General features: G+C 39.9%; 2 protein-coding genes across 2 annotated transcripts in view; both read left to right on the top strand.

Moving 5' to 3' along the window:
- ANXA10 (annexin A10) overlaps nt 1-16,363 on the top strand; it is a 33,768-nt gene extending 17,405 nt beyond the window's left edge. Inside the window, exons 4-12 of the mRNA XM_065837540.2 lie at nt 410-523; nt 2,337-2,427; nt 3,363-3,442; nt 9,840-9,893; nt 10,015-10,108; nt 11,521-11,616; nt 12,281-12,339; nt 14,353-14,475; nt 15,295-16,363. Coding sequence (XP_065693612.1) covers nt 410-523; nt 2,337-2,427; nt 3,363-3,442; nt 9,840-9,893; nt 10,015-10,108; nt 11,521-11,616; nt 12,281-12,339; nt 14,353-14,475; nt 15,295-15,363 — 780 coding nt within the window. The 3' untranslated portion in view covers nt 15,364-16,363. The remainder of the gene's footprint in view (nt 1-409; nt 524-2,336; nt 2,428-3,362; nt 3,443-9,839; nt 9,894-10,014; nt 10,109-11,520; nt 11,617-12,280; nt 12,340-14,352; nt 14,476-15,294) is intronic.
- A 644-nt stretch (nt 16,364-17,007) lies between these two features.
- On the top strand, nt 17,008-26,128 carry LOC136101479 (uncharacterized). The gene is made up of 8 exons (XM_065837638.2): nt 17,008-17,813; nt 19,176-19,262; nt 19,356-19,589; nt 21,397-21,419; nt 22,234-22,379; nt 22,950-23,050; nt 23,146-23,247; nt 24,334-26,128. The coding sequence occupies exons 1-8, from the start codon at nt 17,274-17,276 to the stop codon at nt 26,050-26,052; spliced, it is 2,952 nt and encodes a 983-aa protein (XP_065693710.2). The 5' UTR covers nt 17,008-17,273; the 3' UTR covers nt 26,053-26,128.
- Nucleotides 26,129-26,421: the final 293 nt, after the last annotated feature.

Below are 26,421 nucleotides of genomic sequence, written 5' to 3'. Positions count from 1 at the left end.
TACTAGGAGCAATATGAATTATTTTAAAAATTATTCACATAGTAACACTGAAAAAAGCACCAGAAATTGCCTGTGTTTTGTGAGATCTGACTTCTGGAGATGCTTAGCTCCCACAGATTCGCATGTGGAATATGCCAAGGGAAGCTGCAGATGCTCTGCTGTGGTATTCAGGTTTCCAAGCCTCTAAGTAGTAGCTGTACTTAAACCCCTGAATTTTCTTCTGTATTCTAATGAACTGAAAATCAACAATCCTATGTGGTCTACTGGCCCATGTGTCTATTGTCATCTCGCCCACCTTCAACAGTTCATCTTTATTAATCATTTACAGAGAAAACCACTATTTTTTTTTAAGCTGTCTTCATAAAGTGTGACTAGAGAAATAATCGGGTCTATGCTTTTTCTTTTCAAGGATCTGATAACAGATTTAAAAGAGAATCTCTCTCATCACTTCAAAGAAGTCATGGTCGGCTTGATGTATCCACCTGCCTCCTATGATGCCCATGAGCTCTGGCATGCCTTGAAGGTACTTGTCAAATCGAGAATTGCTTAGAGTTGCCGTCACTAATTACAGTACTAAACATATCTTAAATTCTTTTTTTTTACATAGAAATGGTTGATGAACTGCTGGAATTTAGTACACTGCAGTAGTGTACTGCTGTGTAGTGATCAGAAAGATAGTGCTATACGAAGTTTATTCATTGGTATGCAAAAACAATCTACTTGCCCTGTAACAAATACAATCCAGTTCACACCTCTGGTAAATTCAGTAAATGAAGAAATATTTGCACAGGGAAATGTAAGGCCCCGATCCTGCAAGCATTTATATGTATTAAAAACATAATTCATGTGAACAGTCAGTGTCACACACTAAGCTTCCACCTCTGAAAAGACCAATACTTCTTTAGCAGAACATGTCTTTACATAAACACAAGTAACTCTGTGACAAAGCAATGATTGCTCCACTAAGATTGAACTGATCGCACATTTTGAAGAAAATATTTGCTTTTGTTCCCAGGATCTGAGCCTGTGCTCCTGAAACAACTGACATTTTGAAACAAAGACTTTTTTTTCCAAATAATCATGTAATTAAATGTTGAAATTTATTTATGCAGGGAATTGTGGAGGCCAAAAGTACAAATTAGTTCATAAAGACTTTCAACAATTTATTAGAAAACAGGTCCACTGTTGGCTATTGAAACTAATAAACCTTTGAAAAATTCCTTCTCAGGAAATTCCTAAATTGCCAATTCCTGGAACATGAGAAGGCATGTCAAAACTCATTGCTGTTTTCTTTCCATGAATATTTGCCACTGTCACAAATAAAACACGGATTATACAACTCTGAGTGAGGTGACCTATTTATATATTTTGAGAATCCCCTCAAAAAAAAAAAAAAAAAAAAACCACTGTTTTTTCTTGTCCTTCAGAGACTTAAACCAATGCACTTTTTAGAACTACTGATATATTTCTAATTACAGTTGGTATTAAAAGGATTGTGAAATTTTGGTAGCATTGGAAGCATGAATTTTATTAAAATTATTGACAAGATTGCTGAATTTCTGGTTTTTTCTACATGTGGCTCAAAGCTAAACTTTCTTATTGTATTCTATCTTGATCTGGATTCATACAGTCAAAGTATAAAACTGGCCATATGTGTGTCCGGGCTCAGGCTCGATGTCATGTTTTCCCACTATCCCAAATGCAGAATACTCACTAACAGTATACACGTGCATATCAAAAGCAGCATATATGGCATATCTTATGTCAATTAAAGTTTATAAAATTAATTCAAATCCTGTGGGAAAATACAGTGATTTGCAGCACTGCATGCATGGCCATGATGCTTCCCTCATATACCAAGTTTTACGGTAGACATTACAAACCATAACATTACTAAATAAATAACAGCAATAATAAATAACTAAACAACATAATGATTGGGCTCATATCTACTTCAGATTGTCTGAACACTTGTTGTACACTAAATGTACGCTAAATCTTTGCACCTGATTTCTTTCAGCAAATTCTAAATTCTTACTAAAGCTCTAAAATTCTTCCCATTACGTCTCTGTCAACAGTAGTCTTGCTTCATTCCCAACTTGTTGATGTACATGTGGAATTTCAGATTAAGTAGAATATATTTTAAATACAGGGTTCTACTATTAATTTAAAGCCATTTTCTATTTAAATAGGTAGGCTATGCAAAAGTACATTCTGCATTGCTCCAGCAGAGATTGCTATTATTTTGTTACTTCTGAAAAGCACAACGTTGTCTTCTTCTAAAAGCTGTGGTTTCAACTAACATCATCTTTTCCTATTTATTTCTATCCACACAGGGAGTAGACACAGAAGAAAAATGTCTAATTGACATATTAGCCTCAAGATCAAACATGGAGATCTTCCAGATGAAAGAAGCCTACTTAATGCGTAATGTTTTTTACAAGTGCACAGTAGCAGTTGTACCATGTGTGCTCTGGATGTATTAGCACGCATGAAGGAAATGAACTACAAAAATGACTTCTCAGTACTAACTACCTCTCTGACCCCTCCACTCCCACAACTTCATACAAAAGGCTGAAGCAAAACATTTGAAGTTGATAATAGGTCATAATATTTTTGAGATGTGTTGCTGCCTAAGACATTTGAAATATCCAGCAGTCACATTTGGGGATTTTCAGAAACTTTCGCACACTTTAATCTAAAAAAGTACATAAGCTGTTTTCCTTCCAAAAGTCCTGACTCAGGCTGGGCACTCTGTGAAGGGGTTTCGTTAGAAGGAGATATGTTGTTGAATTAGTCAGGCCCAAAGGAATCTCAAGGCCACTTCGAGAAGCTGAGAACAGAATCTGCTGTGAGAAAGAGGGGCGTTTCTTCATTAACAGGGCCTCAGCATGGCGTGAGTCGTCGGACCTATCATCGGTGGGGCTCCAGCATGTGGACTGCCCATGATACTCATTTAGCGAATCCATGCTTGGAGCATGGATTCGTGATTAGAGAATAGTTGCGTATATAAGGAGACATGTTTCTGTAATAAATGGCTTTGCGTGATTCACATTGAATCGGAGTGCTGAGTCCTTTATCGTTCCAACAGCACTCCACTCACCTGCCTTGACAGGGCATTTCCAAGTATCTGCAGCAGCAGCAGTGGGTGGGCAGACAAGCTCGGGCTGCAGCCCCCCAAGTAGGGCAGAGCTCCCCGGCTGGCCCAGGGGTAGCTCCCTGCAGAACCCATGCTGAGGAACAATCACTGTAGAAAATAGACAAGTATTTGCACCCTATTTATTTATCCTTTGTTTATTAATCTTCTCAAGTACTATTCAGAGCATGTTCATTTGTGATTATATGTTTTTGTTTTAACCTAGAATACAATAATGATCTTCAACAAGATATCGATTCTGAGACTTCAGGTCACTTCAGAGATACACTCATGAACCTTGCTCAGGTACTGTAAAAACAAGTAGTATGAATTACTTTTCTAAAAAATTCATAACAATTTTTGATACTATTTGAGAAATCTTAAATTCTGAGGTGATTGTGGTTAAAGCTAGCTCAACAGGGCTACACTTTTGAAAAGGAGAGGAGAAAGAGTAGAAGAGGAAGAGAACTTGAATTCCTCCATCTACTTTGACTTTGATTTTCAGATGGAGGCCAAGGTCAACAGACCATTTTATTGAGTAAGTCCCTGGATATTCAACTGCTGACCTTGTGCTCAATCTGCCTCATCTCAAAAGGAGTCTACTTGCATGTACAAATGAGATTTTCATTGTTAACATTCTGTGTTCTTCTTTGTGAGAATATCTGGTTCATAATCCAGTCTAGGCATTATGTAAAAAATGAGGTATATCCACATTTGACTATGCAGGAAAGTATTAAATAGTTTTCTGTTTTAAGCATTATGTTCTTTGCCTTACTGCATATGCTAAGTCACAGTATGTTTGCACGCAAGTAAATGAACTGTCACTATCATACACCAACTTTTGCAGTTTTACCAATTTGTAGTTTTATGCAACAAAGTTGGTCATCCTTGTCAAATCATGAGTTCTCATTTGCATTGTAGTTACTGTGCTCATTATCTTAAAAATCATTTGTAAACCAGAGTAACAAATAACAAAAGGACTGGCAGGAGATAACAGCGTACATAAGGTACATCTGTATTTTTATGTATGTGTGTCTGGGGAAAAAGTGTTTCTTACTAAGATTTGAAATAGCAGCAGGCTTCACTGCAGTACAGAGATAAAGAGCAGATGTTTCAAATGTAGAAGCTATAAACAAGAAATATTTGTCTAATGGTGGATGTTTTTTCTTCTTAATAATGAAAATACTTCCTTGCTTAAAAATGAGGAGCTACAAGTTAAGCAACTTCACTTCTCATCTTAATTAAAACTATGGGACACATCATTAGCCCCGATTTTCTAAACCACAGATATTGATAAAGAGGCCTGAAATCAGCAGCTTCTTAGCTAACAAGATCTAACTGCTATTCTTCAAAGATGAAGAATAGTTGCAGGAAATTCCAGCTTTACTCAGTTATACTGTATACTTCTGAATACTCTAAGTCGAATCGTTTATGTTTGGCCAGCACTCCACCTGTGTGAGGTGTGAGCAGGTGCAAGATCTGCTTGACATAGTTGTGAAACTTAAGGAGGAGGTTGAGACATTGAGGTCCACCAGGGAGTGCGAAAGGGAGATCGACTGGTGGAGTAACACCCTTACGTGACAGTCGGAAAGGCCCCAGGGAGGTACCCCGAAAGGAGATGGACCTCCTGCCCTCTCGGACAGAGGCGGAGGTCCTGAGACAGCCCCACCCTTGTCGCTGTCGGGCAGAGGTAAGGGACCTAAAAGAAGACGAGGGTTGGAAGCGTAGTCCAGTTCGGCATCACGGGCAGCCCCCCTCTGCGTTGCCTCCCCAGGTGCCCCTTCGTAATAGGTTTGAGGCCCTGGGTCTTGAAGAAGAGGTAGGTGAGGAGATGGTGCCAAGCCTGCCTACAAGATCACATAGGAAGAGGCGGTTGACTTCACAACCTAAGACTGCCTCTGATAAGAAAGAAAGAAGGGTGATTGTAATAGGAAATTCCCTTCTGAAAGGAACAGAGGGCCCAATATGCAGAGTTGACCCTCATCTTAGGGAAGTTTGCAGTCTACTTGGAGCCCGGATCAAGGCTATTGCAAGAGAGTTCCCCAAACTGGTGCACCCGACAGACTACTACCCGCTGCTGGTCTTCGAGACAGATGGGGAGGAAGCTGCTACCCGTAGTCTGAGGGGAATGAAGGACGATTTCAAGGTCTTGGAAAGGATGGTAAAAGACTCGGGGGCTCAAGTGATCTTCTCTTCACTCCTTCCGTCTTCAAGTGATGATGTGGGGTGGAATAGGAAAATTCAGTCTCTAAATGGTTGGCTCCAAGACTGGTGCTACAGGCAGGGCTTTGGATTTTTTGATAATGGCTGGTTTTATAAGACTCCAGTCTGGACAGTGTTATGCGGGAAAGGTTTATCTCACAGAGGCAAAACGATGCTGGAGCAGGAATTAGCTGGGCTCATTTGGAGAACTTTAAACTAGGCTCGAAGGGGGATGGGGTTGTAGCTGGGCTTGTCCCAGTGGGGCAGCATTCTCAAACAGATGAGGACCGGGTGGCCTTCTGTGCCCCTAGGGAGAAACTGGTGTGCTCTGCTCGCTCCCTGAAATGCCTGTACACCAATGCGCGCAGCATGGGGAATAAGCAGGAGGAGTTAGAATCCTATGTTCGGTCGGGAGATTATGATCTGGTGGCAATTACAGAAACGTGGTGGGACAGCTCACATGACTGGAATGTGGTCATGGATGGCTACGCCCTTTTCAGGAAAGACAGGCCAGCCAGGCGTGGTGGTGGAGTTACTCTCTATGTGAGAGAGCAACTACAATGTACTAAATTCTGCCCAGGAGCAGATGAGGAACGAGTTGAGAGTGTATGGGTCAGGATTAAGGGGCAGGCTGGCAGGGGTGATACTGTTGTAGGTGTCTATTACAGGCCACCAGATCAGATTGAGGAAGTTGATGAGGCCTTCTATGCGCAGCTGAGAGTGGCCTCACAGTCACAGGCCCTGGTTGTTGTGGGTGATCTTAACTTCCCTGATGTTTGCTGGAAGGACCATTCAGCCAGCCAGCCACAGTCCAGGAGGTTCCTCCAGTGCATTGATGATAACTTCCTCATGCAGATGGTGGAGGAGCCGACCAGGAGAGGTGCACTGCTGGATCTCATCCTCACTAACAAAGAGGGTCTGGTCGAAGCAGTAAAGGTCGAGGGCTGCCTGGGTTGCAGTGACCACGAGATGGTGGAGTTCAGCATCTTGTGTGGCAGGAACAGAATAGCAAGTAGAATTGCAACCCTGGACTTTAGCAGGGCTAACTTCAGCCTTTTCAAGCAATTGCTAGGGGAAATCCCATGGGCAAGACTGCTTGAGGGAAAAGGGGCCCAAGAGAGCTGGATTGCATTCAGAGATTGCTTCTTCCATGCTCAAGATCAGAGCATCCCCACACGTAGGAAGTCGAGGAAGGGAGCCAGGAGGCCTGTGTGGTTGCATAGGGATCTGTTTGGTATGCTCAAGCAGAAGAGGAGGTTATACACGTCATGGAAGAAGGGGCTGGTCACTTGGGAGGAATATAAGGCTGCTCTTAGAGGATGTAGGAAGGCAGCTAGGATAGCCAAGGCCTCCTTAGAATTACAGCTGGCGAGAGGGGTCAAGGACAGCAAGAAGAACTTTTTCAAATACATAGCAGATAAAACTAATACCAGAGGCAATGTAGGCCCACTGATGAACGAGGTGGGTGCCCTGGTGGCAGAAGACACAGAGAAGGCAGAATTGCTGAATGCCTTCTCTGTCTACTCTGCTGGAGGCTGTCCTGGGGAGCCCTGTACCCCTGAGACCCCGGATGAAGCCAGGTCAGTGGAAGAGTTTGCTTCAGTCGATGAGGACTGGGTTAGGGAGCAATTAAATAGTCTGGACATCCATAAATCCATGGGTCCAGATGGGATGCATCCGGGGGTGCTGAGGGAGCTGGCTGAAGTCATTGCTAGACCGCTCTCCATCATTTTTGCAAAGTCTTGGGAAACAGGATAGGTGCCCGAGGATTGGAGGAAAACAAATGTCACTGCAGTCTTCAAAAAGGGCAAGAAGGAGGACCCGGGTAATTATAGAGCGGTCAGCCTCACCTCTGTCCCTGGGAAAGTAATGGAACAGCTTATCCTTGGTGTCATCTCAAGGCATATCAAGGATAAGAGGGTTATTAGGGGCAGTCAGCATGGCTTTACTAAGCGTAAGTCATGCTTGACCAACCTCATAGCCTTTTATGAGAATGTAACAAGGTGGATGGATGATGGCAGAGCGGTGGATGTGGTCTACCTTGACTTCAGTAAAGCCTTTGACACAGTCTCCCACAACATCCTCACAGCTAAGTTGAGGAGGTGTGGTCTAGACAACAGAGTAGTGAGGTGGGTTGCAAACTGGCTTAAGGAGAGAAGCCAGAGAGTGGTGGTCAATGGTGCGGAGTCCAGTTGGAGGCCAGTATCTAGTGGAGTGCCTCAGGGGTCAGTACTGGGGCCAATATTATTCAATATATTCATTAACGATTTGGACAAGGGAATTGAGTGTACTATCAGCAAGTTTGCTGATGACACTAAGCTGACATGCCAGAAGGCTGTGCTGCCATCCAGCGGGACCTTGACAGGCTGGAGAGTTGGGCGGGGAATAACCTGATTAAATTTAACAAGGGAAAGTGTAGAGTCCTGCATCTGGGCAGGAAAAACCCCAGGTTCCAGTATAGGTTGGGAAATTACATATTAGAGAGCAGTGTAGGGGAAAGGGACCTGGGGGTCCTGGTGGACAACAGGATGACCATGAGCCAGCACTGTGCCCTTGTGGCCAGGAAAGCCAATGGCATCCTGGGGTGTATTACAAGGAGGGTGGTTAGTAGATCGAGAGAGGTCCTCCTTCCCCTCTACTCCGCCCTGGTGAGACCCCATCCGGAATATTGTGTCCAGTTCTGGGCCCCTCAGTTCAAGAAGGACAGGGAACTGCTGGAGAGGGTCCAGCGTAGGGCAAAAAGGTGATTAAGGGAGTGGAGCACCTCCCTTATGAAGAAAGGCTGAGGGAGCTGGGTCTCTTTAGTTTGGAGAAGAGGAGACTGAGGGGTGACCTTATTAATGTTTATAAATATATAAAGGGTGAGTGCCACGAGGATGGACCCAGGCTCTTCTCGGTGGCAAACAATGACAGGACAAGGGGTAATGGGTTCAAGCTGGAACACAAAAGGTTCCATTTAAATTTGAGAAAAAAAGCTTCTTCTCAGTGAGGGTAACAGAGCACTGGAACAGGCTGCCCAGGGAGGTTGTGGAGTCTCCTACTCTGGAGACATTCAAAACCCGCCTGGACACATTCCTGTGCGACCTCACCTAGGCGTTCCTGCTCTGGCAGGGGGATTGGACTAGATGATCTTTTGAGGTCCCTTCCAATCCCAAACATACTGTGATACTGTGAAACTTACAGAATACTCTATAGCAACATTTCCAGTGCACCCTTTAATGCTTTTTCAGACACCTTTTGCTTAGATTTCTATTAAATCTTTGGATTGATGACACACACATCTGACTACAGATAGAAGTAAATTTGCTTCACATACAGGGAGCAAACTATTCAACTGCTGTAGTGTGGAATTTACTGTTTTCATGTCCATAGTGAGGTAGATTAGAAGTTATAGGTTATAGTCCTTCCCAAATAAATTAACAGAGTTAAAAATTCAGGCTAACTAATAGTGTAGTACAAGACAAACAGATTTTTATTCGAATTCTCGTTTTTGGGTTATCAACTGAAATATGGCAATTTTCTACAATTTAAAAAATAATTACACATACTGTGAGATTCTCCAGCAAAACTATGCCAAGAGTAGTCACTGTTAAATGTTACTGGGGAAAGTGGGCATTTGGCTCAAGTAGGGTATTATTTAACTTATTTTATTGTTTGCTTGTCTGTCTTTTTTCCTGTGTTTTCTCATGTATGTAAGTTTATACAGTCATTCCAGGATAATTTCCTTCAAGTAATTTATCTTGTTACTAGGAATTCCACTGTGTGAAATTCTTACCATTTAATTAAAATATAGATTAACATTTTTAACAGGAAAGAGCTACAAATCAGTCTTTCTACAAGTTGACAGCCAATACATAATTTCAATCCTCCCTTTCACATATAGGGTAAAACAACTGTAAATTTTAAACTAAAGTAAATTGCTTCAAACACGTATCATTAAGGCAGTGATTACATGCAGCTTGAGATTGTTAAGGGTTCTGCAACCAGGGCTGATTTGTATCCTTGCAAGATGCTTATGGTTAAAAAAGCAATTCTGAAAGTTGTGTGCTTTTCTCTTTTTCTAACAATTATATAATTCATATCATAGCATGTTTACTAAAGCATATCAGCTTGATTTGTGTAACTGAAAAGTGATTAAATGTATGGGGAAATGAGAAGTATCCTTTTGTGGTTTATGTATCAAAGTTGTCAAACAATTTCCTAATCTTGGATCTTAATTGTAGACAATAGTTTAAAAGCAAGCAAAATTTCCACTATTTGACATGCTTGCTCCTACAGTTTGTGCAGGGATTAAAAAAACAAAGAGAAAAGATTCTTCTGGCAACATGCATATTGGTAAGAAATAATCAGTGAATGGCAGATTAGTTATTCTTCTCCTAGTTGTCCCCTCATAGTCAAATATTATAGCAAGCAATATAACATCAATGATACTGGAAATGGTGGTGGCATGGTAGTGGTAAGATAAAAGCTTATTTTAAATGTATCTTTTTATTTCCCCCAGGGAACAAGGATGGAAGGATATGCAGATCCTTGTACAGCTGCTCAGGATGCAATGGTAAATATAGTCAGATGTGAGCTTCTCAAAAATTAAAAGACGAACAAATACAAATTTTGAAAGGAGATCCAGGACTAACTCAAAACCTTTTGCTTTTTTTTTTTTTTTCCTGGTATATTAGGTTCTATGGGAAGCATGTCAGCAGAAAACAGGCGAACACAAAACCATGCTGCAAATGATTCTCTGCAACAAGAGTTACCAGCAGTTGTGGATGGGTAATCCAGTGGCTCAGCTGTTTGAACATAGAATGCAAAGGCAAATTCTGACTTGCTCATAAAACCATGTGTTGCATACCAAGAAGCTCAGCGTGCAGCAGGGTATTAGACTGGAACCAAAGTGTAAACTGTTGGAGTTCTCAGACTCCCCCTGATGTTAATGGGAATTTGGAAGTAATGCAAAACCAAACTTTGCCTGATGACTACAGACAGCTGCAGACAGAACAGACAGACATCAGGATGCTTAATAGCAGATAAAAGAATGCACAGCCAAAGAAAGGCATAGGCTATTGCTGCACTGCCTTTATTCACAACACAACAGGATGAGGCAGATCTTTCTTAACTATATCCTTAATTTTCCTAAGTAACTCTTTGCTATGAGCGGGAACAGCTTGGGAGAGTCATGTGGAGTATTTTCAACAAATGTTTGTATGTGAAAACACATTGCTGTGTTGAAGCGTTTCTGTGGAAGTTACAAAGAAGCTTTTGATAAGACCACTTCAGGGCCCACGACCTCTCATAATGAACATACATAAACATAATGGGACATTTTTATTTAAAATAGATAATCAGACAATTACATATTGCAAGAAAATTATATGAGAACATCCAGATCTTTCACTGTAGAAAAGAAACCTGCTGTATCTGTTTGGTAACAAGTTTGAGATGTCTTTTGCTCTGCAGTGGAAAAACAGTCTATTTGGTGACAATTTATCACTGTGCAGCCAGCTGTATTTCTTATGCCAACTTCTAACAGCAGCTTAGAACTACTTTGCTGTCATGGATCAACAAGTTAATTCTTCTATCATAACTGCTGTAGGGCTGGTGATGATAGGATTAACATAATGTAACAAATCTGCTTATGCTCTACTCTCTTTCTGTAAAAAAGATTTGAGGGCTCTGCCTGTAAGCCAGCCCTCCAGCAGGTTAGTAGCGGGCAGTGAGTTGAAAATGTCCCTCTTTCCCTAAAGAAGTAAAGCACTCTCTGTGCATTATCCAGGGCGTCCCTGTCTGGATCCCAACGTGGTGTGCACACCATGCTGTGGCTCCTTCTCTGGCTGGTTTTAGCCAAGCTGAGCAAGGAATTTGTCTTCATGGCATGACATTCTTACAAGTTTTGTAAACAGAGGTTGCTAAACAGAGAGTTTATTAAAGCTGAAACAGAGGCCTCGAAGTACATTCATTGCATACTGTATGCTGGAGAACCCAGAGGGAGGACATCCTGGAAACCAGGTTTCAGGCTACTCATTCAGATTGCCTTACCTGGGGGATATAAACACAGTGAAACACTGAAAATAAACAGAGAAAAAACTAAACTCAGTAGCTATAATACTGTAGAAAACAGGAAAAAGAAAGGTCAAGTTGATCATTATCAATGAACTAGAATAAAGCGAGATTTTTTTCCCCTCAAGTTTTCCAGGAGTTCCAAAACATCTCTGGGCAAGACATAGTAGATGCCATTAATGACTGTTATGATGGATACTTTCAAGAATTATTGGTTGCAATAGGTAACGTAAAAATATTATTTTATTCTAGTAGTAATCTCTTAATTAATATCTAGTATCATATTTCTGATGCATCAAGAATATTATTTTTCTGATTTTTTTTTATTTTACCCACTTTACCCTCCTATACAGTGTAATTACATTTTCAGATATAATTAGAAAATAATATTTTAACTGCTTTTCCATGTTCATGTAAATCTAAAAATGTATATATGCAGCATTAGATTCTTACTGAGCACAACTAGTATCTGTTCTTTATTTGATAATAAATGTTGTGTGATCAATGATAATTGCATTATCAACTGGTTCTACACACACTAAATAATTGGCAAAGTTTACAGGACTTGAATGGCGTATAAACAAGTTCCAAGCTTTACGTGCCTTTGGTTTCCATTTATAGAGTAAAGATAATAATGTTTTTACAAAGATGTAATGCAAGCATATTCACTAATATTTAATAAGCCTTTTGATACAACGGTGATGAGAACCCACTCAGAATAAATGGCAGACTTTTTAAACTATAAATATAGTAATGTTTGTGAAAAACTGGTAGCTTAATTTTAAGCATGGACAGCACTACCCAGCTTTATATTTCAAGGAGCCCAAAGCCAATAGAATTGATTTTATAATAATCTTATGTTTACTTGTTGCAACTTTTCTCTCCTAGTGCTCTGTGTTCGTGACAAGCCTTCCTACTTTGCTTACAGGCTTTATAATGCAATTCATGTAAGTAGTCTTTCGTCTTTGCGTATTATAAAAAGTAACTTCCCCGGTTTTTTGTTTACTTGATTATTCTTAAGTACTTAAAAATCAGTCTGTTCAATCTTTAAGATTTGATTGCGTATTTTAAAACTGCTGGTACCTACATAAATTTCAAAGCATTAGTGCCTAAGCAGCGGTTAGGATTTAACAGTAACAGTAAAAGGTTAAATATTTGATTACTCTAAAAAGTATCTGTCTGGTAACTGTTGATTTTTTTCAGGTGAAAATTTTTCTTTTCCATGGAATGTATCTCCCCCTGCTGTGCAAAACTCAATGCGCACTTTTCTTCCCATGAAATTTTTATACCTAGAGATAGAATAAGTTTCACTAAAAATTAAATCATAAATTAGTGTTACATAAAAACAAATAGCCATATTTACTTGTGGGGCTCAATGTACATACACAGGTTCTTTATCTTGGTGTGTGAGTGTTAACATACAATACTAGAACAAAAAGAAATGCAGGTAAATGCAATGAAACACATAAAAATTCTTCCTACTAGAGGTCACTGAAGACATTTTATTTTGTTTTTCATTTGTTATTGAAAATAATGAGGCATTATGTTATATAAAAAATAAAGTATAATCTTCGAAGCTTAATCTTTTAAGTGCAATCTTCAGAAGATGGTCATAAAAAAACAGCCACGGATAAAATCTGAAGTATCATCTTAGAGCAGGAATGGCAAAGAAAGGATTCAATCCCAAACCATCAAATAAATCTATTCAGCAATGCTTCAGCAGGGCCTCGGTATCCTCTTCCAAATGCTGTCGCTGCTGCTCTCCTGTCTCAGCTAAACCAGCAACAGTGGCAGCAGAGAACCAAGGGAAATTCCAGGGGCTGAGAGGAAAAGGCAGTATTTTGTCTGAGTGATCAAAAGAGGATTCTGGCACATGGCATGAATAAGGTTTGCCAGAGGTACCAGCAAAAGTGATTTTTCTCAAAGGTTTGATATCAAGACCACTTTTCAAGTTAAAACCTCATTTTTACTTTTAAGAAATATCCCATAGGTAGTTTCATTATATAATATATTCAGATGATGCATGTTATGCAGGAAAAGTTTATTAAGTTTGCATTTTGTTTTAGTTAGTATATTATGCTGTTTTCACAGTGTTTTGATTAGCACAAATAATTCTAAAAAGAAATACGAGAATTTAAAAGCATCTTGTTTTGCAGATGATTTATGTCCAGATTATACCAAAGGCTTTTTGTATGTCCATTTACAATGCAATATAATAAAACACACCTAGGATTCTAATGCTTGAAATCATAGTCCATAATGCCTTATAAGAAAGATTTTAACCTAGCCATCAAACATGTATCAAATTCTCTACATGTAGCTGTTAAACATCTCATTACTTGTTTTCTGAGAACAAGATTTCAGTATCAATGGCTACTCTATAAAATTATGATTTAGCTTTGAACAACCTAAATTGGTCATCTGTCTTCCCAGCTCTAAATCTCTTTTGATTACTTTTACTCCCACTAGATGTCTCCATTCTCCACAGGATTACAATTGAAAAATGTAGTTAGTTTAACACCGTTGAATATCAGCTATGTCAATTCTAAATCAGCAGTTAAAAATCTCACTGAATTCACATTTGGCAGCAGTTGTTGTGAAACAGATTATTGGCTTCAGTATAGTCTGAATGGCCTTTACAACAACAGTCACAACAGCTATTTACAAACTGAATATCTAAGACAAAAGTTCATCAGGTTTTTCCTTTTCAAAGTTTCACTACATGGTTAAAACACTGACATGTGGGGAATCTCGGCTATTAAGAAACGTGAATTTGTTATTTGAGCATGTGAAAACTCTGTAGGATAAAACCTTTGAATGAATAGACTTCTTTAAAATCTAGGATATCTTTACAAGTAGTCTGATTAATTGGTTTATCAAACATTAGTACGAGCATATACAGATAGGCAAACACATACTGTCCAACTGTGAAGTTTATTCTCATGTTATTTTCTTTTTAGGACTTTGGGTTTCACAATAAAACAGTTATAAGGATTCTCATTGCCAGAAGTGAGATTGACTTGATGAATATACGACAACGATACAAAGAGAGATATGGGAAATCACTCTTTCATGACATTAAAGTAAGTTTTTACACATTTTGCATATGTTCAGTGCTGGCACTACACAGACTGTGCCAAGCCCTATCAGAAAATAAATAATTTCTGTTCAACCACTCGGTTTAAGAAAAAAAAAAAAAAAGAAAACACTGTATAAAAACTATAGCCTATCAGCCTCAGACTGACTTCAGTTATTGAGCAGTGAATTCTCAACTCTCATTCTACATGATTTTGCCCCTCCTGAATAGCAAGGAGAGACTACAAACAGGGGAGGACAGTGTATGCTGAGGAACAGTTGACACAAATATTTTCTACACTGGTTGATACCATTTTCTTTCCCACTGTCCTGCAAGATCAGGGTAATACCACTTCTGTGTAAAACTGAGATAAAAATCTGGTTTTATCCTTGTGCTTATGTAGTATCAACCTTCAGGAAAAAGATTCTTCTTGTACTCTTGCTCTGTATCCTAAAATAAAACTCTGACACTCTTTAGTTGTACAAAAATTAGTCTTGCTAAATTACATTACCTTTTTTATGTTGCTATAATCCAAATGTAAGATGCACAGTAACTGTAAGAAATTGCTCACGATTTTTTGGTATTGAACTTGAGAAGTGTTACATAGGTTTGTTCCAACCTTTCAGAGGTAGATTGCTTCTAGGTGCCCAAGCAACCAAAGTCCAAGGTATGTGAAATTCAAAAAATCTTGGTCTAGAATCCTTGTGAAAATACTGTAATATTTTACAGAACCTTACAACATCAGTTGTCACGCAGTCAAAAGAAGAAAATATAAGAAAACATAGTCACAGAAATGTTGATTTTTTTGTTTTTTTTTTTCTTGCAGCATTTTGCTTCAGGGCATTATGAAAGTGCTTTACTTGCTATCTGTGCTGGTGATGCTGAAGATTATTAAGGACAAAGAAGATGAACTTTGAAGGCTATGTAAATGTATTTTAAATAGAAATTGAAGTGATACACAATACACTAACTGTAAGAGATCCCTGTTCCACATAAAAGAACAGAAAAATCAATGATATAAATTTGCTATTATTAAATCTTTCCTGAGACAGGGAAAAAATGTTGGCAGGAGTATGTCATTATCCCTAGTTCTGATTAATATTTCTGTTTCTATGATTAATGTAAATTAATGAAACAAGTAGCAAAACAACTCCATGGAAGCATTATTTTTATCATTTAGTCTTGCAACATCTCAAACACTAGGCAACAGGTTCTGAAAGAACCTATTCACTTCCACACTGTAGAGAAAATATGTTTTGATTTATTTACTTTCAGCAGCTTGGTTTCTTCCTCTAAGTATTTTTTCTTTCCCACTTCTTATACATCATATTTTATGCTCTTGAACATTATTTTAGTAGTTACTATCAAACTAAGCATCTGCCTCAGTCTATTATCAGTCACTCACGAAAGAGTGCTTTTGTATCGCCTTTCATTTAGCTCGCAGACTTAACGGCATTTCCCTTTTTCTGTTTGAAACAAACAAGAAAATTAGAATCAAGTCTCCCAAACCATTCTTGATTTAGCGCCACGCACTGGAAACCCCTGGAAGACAAAGCATTCTATAGCTTTGAGCAACCTGTGTCTCTGTACCTCCAGTCAGCTTCATATAAACCGACATAAGCAAGGGAAAATGTGCTCATATTCATCAAAATAACAACCCTTCCTTTTTCTCCTGCAGCTACAAAGTTTCCAACTTGACACAGACACTTTAGATTTTTTTTTAATAGGTACATTCTGCAAGTACAGCTCAGCATGACTGCATAAAGCACTGCTATAAAAACATACAAACACATGGCCGCTTTTATGCTGTTTGCACCTGTCCCTTTCCTCAGTCTGTGAAAATAACATTATTTTCAGTGTGTACTGCTTTTTTTTTGCAAATACCAGCTTTATGTTACACATCTATTGATTTACAATAAACTTAAAATTTCAGTTGAGTCTCTCTTGAGTTTGGCACGTTTCAAAATATTTCAGGTGGATCATGTAATTGTTAACCCAGAACTTTGGAAGGAACAGCTCCGGAAGGAAAAACAAACCAAGAACACAAATTAGAACGAGATGAGGACTATCCCAATTCATCAGCATCAACAAAATTCGCAGGCTAAACTCCGTTGTGGTTGTACAACTGTAGTTATAGGTAGCTAATCACAGCCGTATCTCAGCACGGGGGAGTTATTTCGCTTTAACTCCGTATTCCTGCACACCGAAATACGGACACCGCCTTGTTCACGCGCCCTCCCTCACACCGCGCAGAGCGGGAACTTCTGCGGAGCGCCTGGCACCACATGGCGGCGGCGGCGCTAGGACCCGGCAGGCGTCATCTGGCGCAGCCGCCCTCGCACGCCGAGCATGGGGCGGGTTCCAGTGCCCCCCGCCCCGCCCCACGCTGTCGGAGGCGCTCTGCTGGGCCAGCGGTCACGCACAGACAGTGCCGCGCCCCGCCCCCTCTCTGCTCTGATTGGAAAACAACGGTGTCAATCTTACGCCTTCTCCAATCGCCGCCGCGTCTCTCCGTGCCGCTCGCTCCGCTGCCGGGTTCCACTTCCTGGGAAGTTGGCGGTTGGGGTTCGCAGTTTGTGGTGACTCCGGCTCTCTCTCCGTGACCGCAGCCCCAGCCCCAGCCCCTCCGCGGCGGGGCCCGCTGCCGCCGAGCTGGAGCCTGCGGCGCTGCAGGAAGAGCCTGGAGCATCCTGCGAGCCCGGCCCGGGGCAGCGGGACCAGCCCGGGGGGCCCAGCCCAGCCGCCGGCGAGCCGGGCCCGGGACAGCAGGAGCGGCGGCCCCGGCTGCCCGCCTGCCTGTCGCAGATGGAGGCCAGCCTGACGTGCGCCGTGTGCCTGTCGCTCTTCGAGGAGCCGGTGACGCTGCCCCTCTGCTCGCACAACTTCTGCCGGGACTGCGTGCTGGAGTGCCTGGCCTCGGCCGAGGCCGCCCGCCTGCAGCAGCAGCGGGGCCAGGGGCAGGCCCGCCTCTCGCGGGGGGGACCGGGGCTGGGCGCTGGCGGCGGCGCGGCCGGCGCCCGAGTGTCGTGCCCGCTGTGCAGGAAGCTGTGCCCGCTGCCCCGCGGCGGCGCCGCCGCTCTGCCCGTCAACACCACCCTGGCGGAGGTGGTCAAGCTGTACCGGTCTGGCGCGGCTGGAGCCGCCAGGGCGGGGGAGGCGCAGCCGGGGCCTGGGCTGTTCTCCCCGCTGGCGCTCGGGGGAACCTGCCAGAAGCATCCGAGCCGGCTGGTGCAGCTCTACTGCCGGATGTGTCGCCAGGCGGGCTGCGGGCAGTGCATCTCTGAGGAGCACCAGGGCATCTTCCACTCCGTCAACCTCATCGACACCGTGTACCAGGAAGAAAAAGTAAGCGAGGCGCTTCCCCTCCGCGCCAGGGGTCCGTTTGGGAGGTCAGGCTGTCCCGTGGAGGATCCCAGCGGGCCCGGGGTGCTTTCACTCGGAGTGGCGGGCAGGCGAGAGGCAGCGAGGGAGGATGCTGCGATGGACCAGGAGTCAGGGTTGGTTGTGGACTGCTGGGGTGTGCCTTCCCCTCCTGCGGAAGGCTTCATCCACCGCACACAGGGGACCTGGAGATATTACGGTGTCAACAGCTCTGAACCCAACTTACCAAAGCACCTGAAGAGTTGGGCTTGTTTTATTTTGGTTTTTGGTTTTTTTTTTGTTTGTTTGTTTTTTGATATAGAGACTTGCAGGCTTTGCTGAAAAAAAAAAAAAAAAAAAAAAAAAAAACCACACTGATTATAAGAGTTTATTGCATATCTGGATCAAGTTTTTCCAGGTTCAGGAAGGTGCTGGTCCTACTACCAAAAAAACCCCAGACTCACAGATGTTTTGTTTATAGGCTCTCTGAGCTGGCATAGGTAATTTGGGTCACAGGTAATTAAATGTTTAGAAATAGATGGTTAAGGTAAGTAATAATTTCATAAATGTAAAACCAGAATGCATTCCTGTCTGCATGAAGAAAGCAGCTACCTGGCCTAATGCTTGTCTGGCTGGTTGTAGTGGTGATAGTTGTGGCTTTTGCCAGAAGAGCTACTGCTTGGGTAGAATGAGCTTTTCATGCCTTATGCAAATTGGGTTCAGGGTGGCATGTCATGCAGCAGTTCTGCTGTACAGCAATTGGAACAACTGCAGGGCAGTGATGAAGAGTAGGGGTATAAAAGTTCAGGTATAACACTGATTATTCTTTAAGCCAAAAGTTGCTTTTGCACTTATTTTCCTCCTGCTTCTCCCATCACCAATTGCATGTCATTTGGGGAATCCAGGAGAAAAGTCTTTGCACTAAACTTTCTGTCTAAAACTTAGAGATCATGTAGTGAGGTAAAGGCAGAAAAAACAGTGATTGTCTTAGTTTTAAACCAAACAGAAATAACTCAGTTATGGACAGTTTTCTATTTTATCAGTGAGGCATTAAAAAAAAAGGCTGAGGAAAACAATTGTTTTAACTATAAAGAAACTCTGTAGCTATTCTAGCAATATGCATTGTAGGTGAGCCTAAAAACGTTACTGTGAGAGAGAGAAATAGCAAAATAAAGTTTGTGTACCCATGCAGGAAAGTATTAAATGTTATTAAGTGGTGTGTCGAATCATGACCTTTGTTTAATGTGTTGTAGAGAACATCCCATGGTGTGATTCAAGATAATCACTGAAATTTATTTATTGTATGAAATGGATAAAGTCGCAATAAGTGTTTCAATTGTCTTGCAGTTAACCTTCTTCAGCAGTCTGAAAAAAATGAGAAAACTAAATGAGAAGCTGATGAACGAAATCTCAAGTCAACCAAATGATATGGATGTGAGTTAGAGATGCTGGATACTAAATATATATGTCTTTGTTTCTCTTCTCATTTTAGGTTAATCACATATTTTTACGTTCTTGTGCTTCTAGATGGTGCTGAACAATGATGCAGAGATAATTGCACTGGAATTTGGAGAAATTTTCAAAACTCTGGAAATGAAGAAACGGCAATTGTTAGAAGATGTTGAAAATCAAAGAAGTAAAAAAGAGAAAGAATTTCAGATTTGGAAGAAAATGAAGGAAGCTCACAAGAAGACCATTGAGAATTTTTTGAAGGATTGTGAAAAGCTTGTCCATGAGTGTGATCCTCAGCGTTTCCTGGAGGTGGTGGCTTTTTTTTTATTTGACATCAGTTGTGTAATGAACCTCAAATGTCATACAGATCCTGCTGTGTTGTAGATTATGATAATGACTGGATCAGGAAAAACAAATGCAAAAAACAAAAAATACAGACTAAAATTATTATGCATTCATACTTTTTTTATAATGGTGCTTTTTACTTAAGCTGCAAAGCTTTTCAAACTTTTCTTATCAGTGATATTTAGTGAATTCAGTAGACATGTTTTCTGCACTGAAAACTAATGAAATTATTATTGACTGTATAGCTGTTGCTGTTCCACTTGCTATATTATGCTACCAGCTGTGAAAGTAAGCTGCCTTGGTGCTGGGTAGGGAGTTATTTACTAGGACTGCTTCCAAAATTGTGTCACATTTATTTACTTTTTTTCATATTTGTTTTCAAATGCTTTGTGTATTAAGCACTTTCATTGCATTTTTAAATTTCTAAGGCGTTAAAAATGCTTTTCTGGGGAAAGATTTGAGCCAGAACTGATAACTTGTCTGTGCTGCACAGTGGAGCGCTGTGTTGTGGTATGTGAGCTAAGGTGATTATACTGATCTTAAAACCTACTGTAAACTTTGCATTGAGGTGTGCAACGGAGATAAACAAGCCTGTTCAAAGCTAGTTGAGGTACTTCTGACACACACTGTACTATATAGTATATATATTTCTGTATACAAGACACTGAAAATCTTTCATGTAGTGTTTATTGGAACTGCAGAGAAAAACAGTTTCTGATTTAGAGATAAATGCTAGAGGAACCCAAGACACTGTTACCAAAGCTAGTGTAGAGCTTTATAATCTCATTTATGTCAAACACTGTGGCTGCAGTTCTATGATATTTAGGCAGATTATAGACGTGGGGCAAAGTATTTAATTAACTACTAAATTTTGTCTTTAACTTCAAGACTTATGCTTTTCTAAGAAACAACAGCATGCTGCTTTTTTTCTGCAATGGGTCTTTTTGCTGCCTTCAGATAAATGAGAAGTGAAGAAAGTCCTTAGGGTTTCACTAAGTTTCTGGTAACAACTAGTTACAGAAGATCTCACTATTAGTCCAAGTAAAAGCGACTCCCACTTTTGGAAGAAATATTCTGATTCTAGTGATTAATATGCTTTAAACTTAGCACCTTCCCACCTGCCCCCCATGACAGTACACAATTCATTTCAGTGAGGGGAGGGGCTGGTGGTGGTTGTTTTAAAATTCTGTATAGTGATATCACCAGATTTTTATAAGGAAGCAGCTAGTCTATAATCCAGTCAGTTTTGTTACTTTTTGTTACCCATTCTTTGGGATTTGTCACTTGACTATAGCACAGTGCATTTTGTATGGCCATCGTCTGAATGATTTAAAACTAAAAGACAGCATTTTAAAACTTTCAGTGTAACACCATCTTCAGAGCAGGTACCAGAGGCTTCCCTCACTGAGATACACAAAATAGTCTTTCATTTGAATGATTACGAATATCTGTACAGCCAAAATGGTTTAGATAACCATATGGGTCATTATTAATTATTTGAATGCCTTCATTTGGCTCAAAGGAGTTCTTTCTGTCTTTAACACAAAATTGTCTCAGACATACTTCTTTTTTTTTATTTTATTTTTTTACATTAAGATGCTCTTTTTTTTTTTTCTTTCATATTTTGAATGATAACAGGTTTATTCCCTATAGTTCTATGAAATTAAGACAGGGAGTTCAGTCTCTGAAGTATTTTGTTAAAGCAATTATCTCCTTTTGAGAGTTGGAGGAAAGCTCATTCATATCTTATAAATTCTTGTTTTATTTATAGGTGGCCTGTGGCTTGAATACAAGGTATATATATTTTTTCATGCTTTGTTAGTTCTCTAGTATAATTTTAAGATTAAAAACTAAGAAAATAGTTTCTTTGGATATAGTCAGATACAGCAACTTAAAATGAAAACAGTATTTGGTGATTAAGACACTATAATGCTTTCACATCTTTGGATGCTCCGTATACCAACTTTTAGGAAAAGTGTCAAGAATTTTAGTGATGTACTATCTGGGATTAGAGATAATCAGCCTTCTGAATTGGCTCCCCAATAAAAAACTGAGTATACATGGTGACTGGATATTTTTAGATACCTTATTTAAACTCAGGAACACTGAAGCATGCCTGGAGATGCTGCGGTGTCTACATTTTTGAGTTTGCAGTGCACATAGCCTGTAGATTTCTTTCTAAAGGTTCTTAGTTATATTTCTTATTACTTTTTAAGCAGAATCTAAGAAAGAATATTGGAAATTGAGTTCTTTAAGATATGTTGTGTTTCAGACTAGCATTAGGTATGCTCTCTGAATAAAGAGTGTAATTTACATTCCAATATCGTACACTAAGAAAAGGGTGGGTGGGGCTAAGCTTTTTGCTGAACTACTTCTTTGCAGTTTTCATTGCCTGTGAAACCTAACTCAAGTGAATCATCAAGTAGTAAGTTCTAAGGAAAAAACATCTAGGAAACTTTGTATTTTATTGAAGACTTACTTTTACTGATTTCTTCTTCCTCTTAATGATTTCTTTTTAAAAGACTTTTTTGTATTGGGCAGGTGTAATTTAGTTGTTGGCATGTGAGCCTTAAGAAGAGTGTTTAGTTTGTTTTTTTTTCTTTCCCAGAATGAAAACTCAGCTTGACCTGATGAATATAGCATCCAGCTATGAAAAACCATCGGAGTATACACAAAAGAAGATGGATATCAAACCTGTGGTTAACGAAATCTTGGCTTTGAAGTTAATGCCTGTTAATGTAGGCATTGCCAAAGGTAGGGAAGAAGGCCTTAGTATAGGACAAGATACAGGAAGTCACTCTAGGAACATGCAGCTTGTGGAACTAATTGCTAATAAACAACATGCATGACAAATTATGGCAGTGGTCAGAAAGCGTCTGAGCAAATTAACAGATGATAAATTCATCAAGGGCTTTTAAATACATTTTATGAGTGTACTTTCTCTGTAAAGTCTCTAGGCTGTATTTTTTTAAGCTATAATTTTCCTATTCAGCCAGTGGTGTCACTGTCGGAAGTGTGTTGCTGAACTAGATGGGTATTTGTTGTAGTATAATATGAATATTAACTATGCTGTGATTAAATGCTTTTACCTCATAGGAGAAAATGTTAGCATTTGTATCAGGGCAAGTAGCTCCATGCATTTAGAAAACTTGTTACACAGGCCTCTTGCTTTATATCACGGAAATTTTGACAAGTACGAGGGTCTCACTTAGAGCAGTGTGCTCCTGTGCTTAATTGGGATCTATGTTTAGATGCACTGGAACCTCTCGGTATTTTCCATACTTAATATGCTCTCCATCAGCATTCCTGGGTTCTTTCTAACAGATCTACCTTCTGGAGGAATTGAGAACTCAACAAATAATACTCTTTTTAAAAATAACATAAAGCAATGGCAGGACCAGAAGAGTACACCCAACACATTTCTTGTAAGTTATTCCCTAGGGGGCTACAACACTGTACTATTTTGTTTATTCTGTCTTATTGAAATGAACTGTAATCTCTGCTGCAAAATATTTTTCAGCCTGTACTACGACAGGAGGAAGCACAAGCAGACGGTAGCAGGATCTGTACTCGCTTAATGTCAATATCGGAAATGGCGGCATTTCAAAACATGAGTCATGAGGTATGATTGAACATCTGTTGTAAGTATGGCTAAGTTACTATTTGTTATGACACAATTTTTTTTAGAAAAACTTTTATAATATTTTTCATTTTTTTTAGTGGAAAGGTACCCTTGCAATTCCAGAATGTAAATTTGCCTAGGTTATTAAAACTGTCGGGATTACTTGTTTTTGTTTTTTCTTCAGAAAGATGGAACTTAATCTTACTTCACATGTTTATTTTTATATTTTAGTGTGGCTTTTTGAGTCACACCTGTAGCTTTCTAATCCAAATGAGCTTCTCTGTTGCCTGTTTGAAGAGGAAGTCATCTGCCTGTGTTCTGGTTTCTGAAGATAATAGAATTCACTCTTCTAAGACTACCTGAATGCCTTATTTGACATGAAACTGAATGTGGTCTCTTATTTTTGTTTCATTTCCAATCATCTAGTTATACAACTAGATTTTTTTATCACTTACTAGCAGTTCCATGTGGGTGGCTGAGTGAATATCGTTCTATACAGAATGATTCTGGTTACAGTTAGTGAAGCCTGGCTGGCAGTGAATCACATAACGTAGGTTCTGAGAATGCCAGTGGCAGAGGATTAAATCAAAAAGTAGCTTAGGTCCTTTAAATATAAAATTATTTTTCTTTTGCTGTATTATTTTGGAGATTATCTGTTTTCTATTCTCATTGAGAATACAACTTATGTAGTTACTGTATCTAGTGAAAAAAAAAAAAAAAAGGAAAAACCAAAATTGGCTATTGGTTATTTTTCGTGACAATTTGCAAATTTGTCATTTAATGTCTAAGGTAATATTTTTAGCTCGTTCTGGTTTTGGCAGTGACTTTTATCAGTTTTCTATAGTCTCCTATTTCCAAAAATACTTTGTCATCAGGGTTCCATATGTGTCTTGTTCAATTGTTTTTAAAGAACTTTTTTCCATAATGACTTGTGTTCTGTTGCTTTCTTGCAGCAATGGAAAATACCTCATAAATGCTATAGATTGTACAAAAAACTTTTCTTCAGTCTTAGGGTTATATTTGAGTTTTATAGACTAAATCCAGAAATGCCATTTTATGTAACGGGATTCTTTGCTGTAATTGTAGGAGATACGTTACAAATACTATATGGAACATCAGAGGCTCACCGATGAGTTCAAGACACAAATTTTACCTGCAAATAAAAAGCATAAGTTTGTAACTGCTGCAGCTTTGAAGGGTAGGTCCTCAGGAAGTCCTTCTGTATCTTCACCTACCAAAGCAAATAAAACAGATAATGAAACCTTGCGAAGAGCAGATGCCTTTGGCGTGAGAAGCTTTTCTGGCACAAGTGGTTACAGCATCCCATCTGAAACGAATGGTGACTTAAAATTATTTCACGAGAGAAGTTCCCAGGATGTGACCACTCCAGCCTTATCAGAAACCTCTAAAGACTTTGTAATCAAAGAAAAATTACCAACGCAGCCATCGGCAGTTATTGTTTCCAATGACATGGACACAAATACTAGCACTTCATCCAGCTTAAAACCAGCAACTGTTTCAAATTCAGAATTTCTAGATGTTTCTGCAGAGAGACTTTCTGCTTCACCTTTTGCCTTCAGTGCCTGTAACAACTCATTACCCAGATTTATTAAAGATGCAGGTACATTTTCCTTTAAAAATAAAGACGGGAAATATGTTTTCCCTCAGTTTTATCTAGGAAAATGTGATAGTGCAGGTAAAACAGATAACCAGGATGAAATCAAATTTAGAAAACATGGTCCTGTAACCAAAACCACAGTTTCTGATGCTTCGACCAGTCCTAATTTAGACTCAGCAGAAAGTGAGAAGCCAGACTTTTCATTTCCTTTTGGCAGTTCAGAAAAATTGTTTTGCAATTCATTTAAAGTTTTACAATTATCGTCATTCTTTAGCCAATCTGAGAAGCCATCTGACAAAAATACACCTCACATGAGAGAAAAAACACTTTCTGCAAAGGAGACTGCAGAATATGGTACACAGAAACCATCTGTCTCAGGGGAACAAAAAGCTGATGCCTCAGAATCCATCACAAATGTAGCTTGCAGTACTTCAGAAACCAACACTGCAGCTGGGGTGAATGATGTCTCTGAGACCTCTCTTTTCCCCAGTAATTGTGCATTTTCCTTTCAAAATAACTGTGTTCAGTTGTCTTCACCAGTATTTTCATTTGGAAGTATTGTCAGAAATACCTCTGATTCCCTGACTTCCTCTGTGTTTTTTTGTGGAAGTGGCACTGAAAAAGTGAGATCTCCTGACAAAACACCTCTCAGTCTAGGGAAGCCTGTATCTTCTGAGTGTGCTGAGCCTGCTTCCAGACATAATCATCCAAAGTGTGAAGGCTCATTCTTCCCTATGAACTCATCTAAGAAACCTGAAAGTGCAGAAATGCTTGCTGATAGTAATGCTTCCTATAGTCAGCCTTTATATTCAGTTGTCCTTCCTGGTAAATATGAGAACGCATCTTCCACAGAACTTACTATTACAGCAACAAACCAAGAAACAAAGATAAAAGACGAAGAAAGTGAAACTGTTGTTGAAAACAGCTCTTGCTGTCCTAGGAGGGAAGATGAATGTGAGTCTGCACAGTTTCAGAATGCAGCTTGTTCTCTTCCCAGCACGTGCAAGGATCCGTCTTTGGGAGGTTCTGTGCTGACAGTAAACGAGACAGGAAGAATGCCAAGTGACGGCGATTCTGACAATGAAGATCTAAGTCAAACATCCGTCTCTACTGATGCCAGCAGTGCATCAGAATATTTTTCTGTTGCTGAAGACAAATTATCTACTAGAAGAAGATCAGAGACATGAAAAGAGAGTGAAATGGAGAAGATAACTATACCTAAATAAGCTGGAATTTAATAAATGCTACTTAGCATGTTAAAAAGTGGGGATACCTGTGATTTTTTACAGCTGTTACTCTCCCTGATTCTTGGTTATCTCTGTGTTAGAAACATATTTGCTTCCCAGCAAGTACAGTGTACTGAAGTGATTTATATAGTTCAAACCCAAACTGAAGAAACAACCAAAAATGGCATGTCCTGTTAAAGACTAAAGTATGACCACATCTACCGTACCTTTAAGAATTCAGAGCTTCCAAGAAGTGCCACAGGGTATGTGTGGGTGGTGGGGGACTGGAGTGTCCCAGCAGTGGGGTTCAGGGAAGCCTTGGCAGCAGGA

This window comes from Patagioenas fasciata, chromosome 4 (genome assembly GCF_037038585.1).
Source record: "Patagioenas fasciata isolate bPatFas1 chromosome 4, bPatFas1.hap1, whole genome shotgun sequence".
NCBI lineage: Eukaryota > Metazoa > Chordata > Aves > Columbiformes > Columbidae > Patagioenas > Patagioenas fasciata.
The sequence above is the reverse complement of the archived record's forward strand: the minus strand, read 5'-3'. Positions and strand labels throughout refer to the sequence as shown.

Coding starts and splice junctions, on each gene's coding strand:
- LOC136101479 (XM_065837638.2), top strand. CDS start 17,274: ATGGAGGCCAGCCTGACGTGCGCCGTGTGCCTGTCGCTCTTCGAGGAG. Junction 17,814..19,175: donor CCGTGTACCAGGAAGAAAAA/GTAAGCGAGGCG, acceptor ATTGTCTTGCAG/TTAACCTTCTTCAGCAGTCT. Junction 23,051..23,145: donor GTACACCCAACACATTTCTT/GTAAGTTATTCC, acceptor AATATTTTTCAG/CCTGTACTACGACAGGAGGA.